The sequence below is a fragment of the Rousettus aegyptiacus genome, unplaced genomic scaffold, assembly GCF_014176215.1.
Source record: "Rousettus aegyptiacus isolate mRouAeg1 unplaced genomic scaffold, mRouAeg1.p scaffold_m13_p_11, whole genome shotgun sequence".
NCBI lineage: Eukaryota > Metazoa > Chordata > Mammalia > Chiroptera > Pteropodidae > Rousettus > Rousettus aegyptiacus.
In genome coordinates, this window is record NW_023416286.1 from 11,848,123 (window position 1) to 11,857,351 (window position 9,229).

At 36.8% G+C, this 9,229-nt stretch overlaps 1 protein-coding gene across 1 annotated transcript; it reads left to right on the top strand.

Moving 5' to 3' along the window:
• Positions 1-63: 63 nt before the first annotated feature.
• Positions 64-8,971, top strand: LOC107503949 (regulatory factor X associated protein). Its single transcript, XM_016132790.2, has 3 exons — positions 64-826; positions 5,201-5,308; positions 7,588-8,971. The coding sequence occupies exons 1-3, from the start codon at positions 344-346 to the stop codon at positions 7,696-7,698; spliced, it is 702 nt and encodes a 233-aa protein (XP_015988276.1). The 5' UTR covers positions 64-343; the 3' UTR covers positions 7,699-8,971.
• Positions 8,972-9,229: the final 258 nt, after the last annotated feature.

A 9,229-nucleotide genomic window follows, 5' to 3' on the forward strand; every position in this document is an offset into this window, starting at 1 on the left:
GCCCCTCGGAGGGGCCCGGCTCCCCGACGAGCACCCGGCGTAGAGACGCTCACGCGCGAGCTGTGGCGGCCGCGCAGGCGCAATCGGGGCGCCCTCAGGGCGCCAGCACCTAGGCCTCTCGCGTGCCTTCGGTCTTTGGTTTGCGGAGTGTCGTTCGGCTCGACGGGTGTCGAAAAGTTGGGGTCGAGGACCCCCGTTAGGCCTCAGCAGCACGGAGCTGCAGGGGGTTGCCGAGGGCGCGGGGCTTGGCGTCGCCGGCGGCGCGCTCCGTCCCGGGGCCCCCGCCCCTACCCCGGCGCCAGCCCACATCCCGGCCGCGGCCTCGCAGTTGACGCTGCTGGTAATGCGCCCCTGTGGAGGACAGGACGGGGCGGCGGCCGAGGGCGTCCTGCGGCAAGCTCCGGCTCTGGCGGGCAGCGCCGGAGCGGACCAGCCGATGGGCTACCTGTGTGAAGTGGCCGGCGATGGCGAGGAAGAGGCGGGGGAGGATGAAGCCGACCTGCTGGACACTTCGGACCCCCCGGGGGGAGGCGAGAGCGCAGCTAGTTTGGAGGACCTGGAGGACGAGGAGACCCATTCGGGGGGCGAGGGCGGCAGCGGGGGAGCCCGAAGACGAGACAGCAGTGGGGGCGGCATGAGCAAGACCTGCACCTACGAGGGTTGCAACGAAACCACGAGCCAAGTGGCCAAGCAGCGCAAGCCGTGGATGTGCAAGAAGCACCGCAACAAGATGTACAAAGACAAGTACAAAAAGAAGAAAAGCGACCAGGCTCTGAACTGCGGTGGGGCCACCCCGGCTGGCAGCGTGGGAAGTGTCAAACTGGAGGTATCAGACCCTAGCTGGGGTCTTGGGGAGTGGGAGGTGAAAGAAGAAACCCCACTCTTGTGCAGACCGCACTTCCAGCGCCTGCCACCAGCCGCCAGATGGGTCAGGTTGCCCTGGCTGGACTTGAGGCCGCGAGTTAGTAGTGAGTGCTTGCCCTATAAAGTTTACATAAACGTGTGCAGAGCTTTAACAGTTTGTTGCATCCTTGTGATAGATTAATCCATTTCAATGAAAATGATGTTTCACGTCCGAAGAGTTGTCATTTCAGAGATCTGGGATATGGACTGGAAGGGCGGGTAGTAAAGGTTCATCACCAAAATAACAGGTAAAGAGACTTAGGAACCTAGATGAAATTGGTGCTTTGGAGAAGATAATCTCTTCTTGTTATCACTATTTCAGTTCTTAGTACCCTGTTCTCAGTACCTTTATACTTAACACCCTGTTTTTAGAACCCTGTTCTCAGTGTCCCTATTCTTAGTACCCTGCTCTCACTACCCCTTTTTCAGTACCCCTGGAGAAAAAGAATAATAACGGAGTGTAAGCCTCAGATTTTCAGATTGTTTGATTTGAACAGCGTTGAAGGTTAAAGCCATTGCTCTGAAGTTGGACTTCTGACTGCAAAACTCCATTCTATCATTTGCTGGCTGTGCGGCCTTGAACAGGTTATTAAATTCTGCAGCTCCTTCCTCTGTAAGATGGGGATTAACATAGTTCATATTGTTACTGTGGATATGCGAGGTATTCCATATCGAGTGTTCACACATTGTCCAGCAGATAGTAAAAGTCAGTAAGCTTTAACCGTTATTATTGATGTTATTGGTGTTCTTTGAGGTTGTTAAAATCAGCAGATGCTTCATCCTGTGTTTTCCTTTTTTAAATAAAAGTTGTAATCTTTCAGTGCAGAAAAAAAATTTGAATTTTGTTAAAAATGATTCAGAAAATAATTTTTAAAACTGAAACCTGTCCTAGGATATATTTTGAAAGTCTTTAAATTTCTTAGATTTTGGCTGGACTTGAACAGCTGCCTTATTGCTCACATTTTAGACTTTGTGATTGTTTACAAATGTAATGTTCTAAATATTTCTAAAATCTGCAGTCACCCACTATCACATTTAATTCACACTGATTAGGCTCTGAGTGATCTCATTCCCTTTTATCCCATTGCATCTTAATCAGGGTAAAAGGACTTTGAGAATTTTATGAAACTACACTTTTCCCAGAAAAATGCACACATGAAGGTATTAATTTTGTATGCACATTCATGGAGTTCAGGGCCTCTGTGGATTTTATATTTAAAACCTCCTCTATTCATATCCTTGTAAAATAGTATATTTTACCAAATCTTGGATTACATAGAATTATGGAAATAAGCATTTTATTACAGAATGAAAGAAAAGATGGTCGTTTATACCTTTTCTATGTTCCAAAAGTACCCATTCACTTCAGAATTCTTTACAGAGAGAGAAGATAATGTAGTTCTTTTCAAGAAAGAAGTTATTTATCTATAGCTGCTTTCTTTTTTTAGTGCCCAGTGGTTCCATCTACAGTTTGAGGAAAATGTACAAAAGATAAATTGATGCTGAATTTGAGTCTCCCCCTCCACCCTCCACAAAATGAGACTTAATAATTTTTGTATTTTAAAATAATTTATTTTAAAACGATTTTTTAGGAATGAACACTACTTGCACTACTGATTTTATGGGACATTTTACCTGTTCTGAGGAGATTTCAAGAGCCGTAACTATCTTTATTGAACCAAGTGTAAAAAAAAAAAAACAACAGTGACAGAATATATAATAGGGGTCAACTCTGTCAACTATATAGTACTGCTTTATTAGATATCATTATAGGCTGAGACTCTCTGGGAAGGCTTTGCAGAGAAAATGTCAGTTTAAGCCAGAAAGGATGGCAGATAGTTTATGCTTAATCAGCTAAGTTTATTATGTGCCAGGTACTGTGCTAAGCTGTAAATGGAGCCTCACACCATTCAGCAATGAGATAGGTACTATATTTTACATATGTGGAAACAGAGGCACAGAGTGGTTAAGTAACTTAACCTAGGTCATAAAGCCAGCAATTACTCAAATCCAAGCAATTTGATTCTAGAGCCTTCACTCTTATCTCTGCACTGTACTGCATCCCTAGAAATTTGGTAGGAAAGATGAAAGAGAAACACATGTAAGTAAAGGGAAGTGGGAATATAGGAGATACTTTTGGGATCACAGCAAGTAGAACAATCTAGCTGAAGTGGAAACTTTTTGGGAAAAATTCATGAAAGATAAATTTGGAAAGAGGGTTTGAAGCCAATTTATATTGTACTGACTGCCAGGCTATGGGGTTTTGGATTTGGGGTCTCTAAATGAAGGTTTCTATTCAGAAAGTACCAGGGTACTCTGATGGGATGAGTGGATTAAAGTCGGCCTATAGTTTAGAGCCTCTTCAGGAGATCATTATAGGACTCATAGATGGTGATGTGGGTCTTCTGCCATGGTTTGAGCAGCAAGATTAGAAACTATGGTATTTAAAATCAGTATTTCTTACACAGATCCACATTAAATAAGGAACAAATGTATCTGAAAATTATGCTATGTGAGAGACACATAAAGGAACAAGAGATAAAAGAATTGACCTGTGGGATTGTGATCATTATTTAATATCTAAAAGGTTTTCATTTGGAAGAGGCAGTAGATTTATTTTGTATAGTCCTGAAGTACTCAGGATTCAGGTGAAAATAATGAGAGAGATGTTATTTCAGCTGAACATAAGTAAAAGCCACCTAAATGTTAGAGCTATTCAAAACCAAATGCGATGCCTCGAAAGTTGGTAAGCTCCTTTGGATAAAAAGTGTTCAGATTCTTTGAAAAGGGTATTCCAATATTTATATAAATTTAGACTAGCTGACTCAAGGTTATTTACATTGCAAGCATCTAAGATTTTGCTATATTAACATTCTGAATCTACACAGTGCTTTGTTGGGGATTATGAGAATACAGAGTACTCTGCCATCAAGTCAGTTTCAGCATGTCATTTCTTGTGCACCAAAAAGTGAAACAGTCCTACGGAATGGTGGTCACTAGTGGAAGGAAGGATAAAGGGGATCAAATGTGGTGTGATGGGAGGCCAGACCTCAGGTGGAGAGCACACAATAGATGCATTTTAAAGTCGTACACCTGAAATTTATATACTATTAAAAAAAAAAAACAAAAACAAAACAGTGCTATATAAATAAAGTTAACCCTATGTGGAGAGAGAAAAGGAGAAATTTTTGCTTTCTCTGGGTATTACAGTTTTCTTTTTACAGTTTTTTAAATATATATTTTGAAACCAAAATGTTTAGGGATTCAACATTTTCTGAACAGGTTGGTAAATTTCATGTGATGAAAGAGATAAAGGAACATTCTTTCTAATAGACAACTAAGAAGCCAATAGAGAAAAAGGCCAAGAGGGTAAAACAGCTTTGATAATAACCTAAATGAAGAGCAAAGGTAAATTCACATATGTCTTCCTAATAGAACAGTTAAAGTTTTATACTTGTTTACTCAGATTTTTGGATAGTCAATACGGTAACATGTTTTTATAAGAGAATGTTTCAGTCAGCTAGAGCAATATTTTGTTATGCCAGGAAAATTTAAGGATTAAAATTCCATCAGATAACTATGGGTACGTGTTCATTAGGAAATGGTGCTGGTTTTGTTTGGGTGATGATGTCTCAGTGCATGGTGTCACTTTAGGACCGACCTATTTTCTTTATGCTAGTGTTTTTCAGACTTTTCAAAACCAGTTTGTCATTTTTTGCCTAATGACTGCTAAATTTTGTAAGCTTTGTCTGTCAGTTGTTTCCGTAAGCAATTTTTCTGTCTCCTCATTTTTGTTGTTGGACAAAAAATGTATCAATTAGAATGTCTTATTAGCAATATATAAGTTGCCTTTGAACTCATATATTTCATCCAAAGGCAGGCTGAAAGGCCTGGATAGCTTTCTATGAAGAGAATGCTTAATTTCTACTTGGCTTTTTTCATTTTCTTTTCTTTTTTCTTTTCTTTTTTTTTTTTTTTTTGCAATATTGAAAATAGTTCACAAGTAACTCTTTACTTCCTGCCACCACCACATCTGCCTCACTGATGATTTTGAGACTTCAAGAGACTAAAGATCCCAGGTTGGAAATCCTGAAGGGAAGGGGAGTGAGAAGTGTCATATAAAATTAATTGCCAACACTTTGCCTGTGACTTAATGAGGGACTTTCCTGAAGTCCTCCAGGGGCTGGACAAGATGGAAAAGAAACAAAGAGTTGTGCATTACATCACTGAAATGCCTGTAATCATGAATTATTATATTATGTCAACTGTTAATACTATTTGTGTTTTATCATCTCAGGAAAGTGCAGATAACATACTCTCCATTGTTAAACAAAGAACGGGATCTTTTGGGGATCGTCCTACAAGACCTACTCTTTTAGAACAAGTGTTAAATCAAAAAAGACTGGTAAGCATCTGTTTGTAAAGTAATTACAAATCTGTTAACAAAGGTTGTTTGTTATAAATGGAACTATTTAGATTTTTGAGACTTTAAAATTTGTTAAACCAATCATCAGAATCAAATTGTGCCTCTGCCAGTACACAGTGGAATCTCACAGTGCTCCCCCAAGAGTCTGTGAGAAGGAACACATTTAATCCTGCCTCTTCATGGACTAAAGCATGAATATCTGAGCAAGTGTTCACTTTGGCACCACATATACTGAATATCTGAGCAAGATGGGATTTTAAAACATTCTCCTTGTACCAAATTCTGGGGTTTGTGGAATAATGCTCTAATGGTATCAAGATATAGTTAACCAATACTTAATAAGGATCTCTACTATAAATTTGATAGAGAATATTAAAACTCATTAAAACTCAGCCAGAGAAGGAGAGATTATTCAGTAAATAATGGAATAATTGGACAATAATTTAAGGAGAAAAAATTTAGCTTGTCACATTACACTATACATCAAAATAAATTCCTGTTATTTTTTAAATTAAAAAAAATTAGAATTAGGACTTTATCTCAAAAATCTGGGATGAGAATTTTTTTAGTTTAAAAGAAATAGACAAAAGATACAAATGGGTACTTGCAAAATAGTCATGGGATGTAAAGTACATCATAGGGAATATTGTCAGTAACATTGTATAACTAGCTACTTTTGGTGCCAGGTGGGTGCTAGACTTATTGAAGGGATCACTTTGTAAATTATATGAATGTCTAACCATTATGTTCTAACATGATTAAACTAATATAATATTGAATGTCAACTGTAATTGAAAAATAAAAATTTTTAAAAACCAAAACATCGACAAAATTAGAAAAGATTATAAATTAGACTGCATAAAAATGAATGCAGAAGTCAAAAATGGTTGTAAAAATAAAAATGCAAATTTCAAAATAACAGGAAAAATATTTACAACAAATATAAAAGAAGTATGGTTAAATTGCTGAGGAAGCAATTTTGGCCCAATACGTTAAAAAAGATATAACAAAAAAAAGCAAAAATATACCATTAAATGATATGAAAGGGTATTTAGTAGCACAGTATTGATAACAATAAGCAATAACAGTAAGCAAAAATAATTTAAATGACGTTGAACTTGCGTGAAATGGGCACTCTTGTTCTATTGATGGCATCAGTATTAACACAACACTTCAGAAAGCAGTTGGACAGTATGTTTCAGGATTCTTTAAAATGGTCATCCACTTTGATTCAGAAATCATATTTGCTGTGAAAACATTTGCAGGAAAATAAATCCTAAATATGGATAAAGTTAGGCGTAAAGATATTGCCAGAAATGTATTAATCATAAATAGTGTAATAGTAGAATAAACAACCAAAATGGTCAACAGTTTCATAACAGCTAAGACTGTTGTACATTTATTTGGTAGAACGTTAGGCAGTCTTTACAAATAAGTTTTAAACAAAACTATTTAATACATAGAAAATGTGCTATATTAAATTTTAAAATTAGTGTTTAATGATAGTGTTTCCACTTTTATTTAGTTTATCTTTTTTCAATTTATTGGAGCCAAAGTTTTTTTCATCAATTTTTTATGTAAATTATTATAACAAAAGCACATTAACCATAGTCTATTATGTTTATTATAATAGACTATGTTAAAATGATATGTGTACAAAAATGTATTGATTATTATAGAGCAGTTTATTCTTTTGTGATATTTTGGTAATTTAACTATAGACACATAGCTATAGATACACAAACACACATACATAAACATACACACTTTTTAATTTCTTCAAAAAGACTTAGTAGACTGGTAGGAGAAACCTGAGTTCCAGTACTAGTCTTAAACATATTTCCAAAGTTGTGTTGAACTGCTGTTTTCACATATGGCCCTTTTTTCTTTCCTTTTTTTCTTGCCGTCGTCCTGGGCCAGTGCTATTCTTGGCTGTTTGCTTTTATGCTTCATAGAGAGTATTTGTGCTGGCATATCATATAAAGCATTTCCTTTGAGTGCAAAGTCACCAGTAAGATCAGGTTTCGCCTATTATTTTTAGGTTTTAGTATTTTGATGTATGGCATCAGATTTTATTATTATTAGTTTGCAATTTAATTGCACGGCATCAGAGGCAAACATGAATTCAATTTAGGCATGTTTTGTTTTCTAAGCGTATTGTATAGTGTAGGGTCATATCAGAGTAATTTCGTAGCATAAATACAATCTAATCCCATAGGAACAATACTATTAATAAATATATTTTTTCTTTTTTTAAGTCATTATTAAGAAGTCCAGAAGTGGTACAGTTTTTACAGAAACAACAACAACTATTAAATCAACAAGTTTTGGAGCAAAGACAGCAGCAGTTCCCAGGAACATCGGTGTGAGGGAATGAAAGAGATTGACCTGGTTTTTTATCTTCTTTTAGTAGATGAGCATATTTTTATACCAAAGATAAGTGGGGTAAGACATATGTGTGCATTTGTGGATAAATAAGTATTGCACTTTCAGATCACCATGAATTTGAAGAAATTAGCTTATCTTTCCAAAATAACATTTAAGTACAATGGATTTTGAACTAAGTGTTCTTCTTCAGTCATTGTTACTGAAGGTAAGAAAGCAGTTACTTTCTGTGGAAGTCCGGACGTTAATAGATATTAATCTTGAATCACCTAGCTTGGTGGTTCTTATCAAGGGGCAGTTGGAAATGTAGGGGTATGATTTTTGATTGTCACAGTGACCATGAAAACAGCTTGTTTTTAGTGAATGGCCAGGAGTGCTAAATGTTCTGCATTGTCTGGAATGGTCCCATACAACTAAGAATTATCTTAAAATATCATTCCTCTTAAGAAACACTAATAACTACTTGCGATGATAAAATACAGTTGGGGCACTTAGAGTTGGGTTCTCATAACCTTTTCTTTTCAATTAAGACTGAGGCTGTCAAAGAGGTAAGCCTATCTATAGGGAAAGCTAAACAGTTAGATATCCATGAAATTAGGGAGTGCATCTCTTCTCAGAGATGTGCTAGTACAACCTGAGAGAGGGTTTAACTAAATACACCGGATTGAATGAAGCTCCTAAAGTTGGCTTCTCTGTTTCTTGTTACTTACTAGTGTTGACCCCTTTTAAAATAGACACTCTTGTGTGCTAAATTTGTGAACAGTGTAGATATAGCTCATCTCACCAATGCCAGGACAAAATTATTTTTTAATACTCATTTCTTTTTCTAAAAGAGCTCCCGAAAATAAAAACACTCCAGTATTTTGTTAATGCTTTTCAAAATTGAGCTGTTTTAAGGTTGTGTTATTCCTAAGCAATGTTCAAAGAATGATGGGTAATGTAGACAGATACTTTTTCCTTTTATTTTCTCCTAGGAAGATTTTTTAAAGGCAATCCTGCCAATAAAAGTAACAAATCAAATATTTCTAGTGGTAGTACAATAAATATGTGTCTCAGGTTTAACTGCAAAAATTTGTTAGTTTCTTGGTTTTTAAGCTCTGAAACATATATGAGGTTAAACTTAGTCACAACTGTTCTAAGAAGTACTTAAGGAGAGAAAGAGTCTTTTTGTTCATTTTTTATGAGTTTTATACCTGCATATCTGTGTAAAAGCGCTTTTACCAAAATTATTCATTAAAGTCCAGTTTTTGACTTTGAGTTGTTTGGCTCACTTATTCTGGTCTATAGTTGCTTCACACTGGATTCAGAAGAATTCATTTACATTTCTTATTAACTGTTATTTTCTTATGTTGTTGGGAGCTTTATTGAATTCCTAGAGTATAAGTTAAGTTTTGTGGGGAAAAAAAAAAAGTCAACTGTGTTTCTTCAAACACGAGGAGGCATAGGGAGCGAGGGAAAGTAATAGGCCAGTGAGAGCTGAATTAAAAGAAAAGGAATTGAATTTTTATATATCAA

What these genes read in the sequence shown, in the direction of transcription:
- LOC107503949 (XM_016132790.2), top strand. Translation starts at nt 344, where the DNA reads ATGCGCCCCTGTGGAGGACAGGACGGGGCGGCGGCCGAGGGCGTCCTG. An exon ending in TGGGAAGTGTCAAACTGGAG is followed by an intron (nt 827 to 5,200) that starts GTATCAGACCCT and finishes TTATCATCTCAG; the next exon opens with GAAAGTGCAGATAACATACT. An exon ending in TGTTAAATCAAAAAAGACTG is followed by an intron (nt 5,309 to 7,587) that starts GTAAGCATCTGT and finishes TCTTTTTTTAAG; the next exon opens with TCATTATTAAGAAGTCCAGA.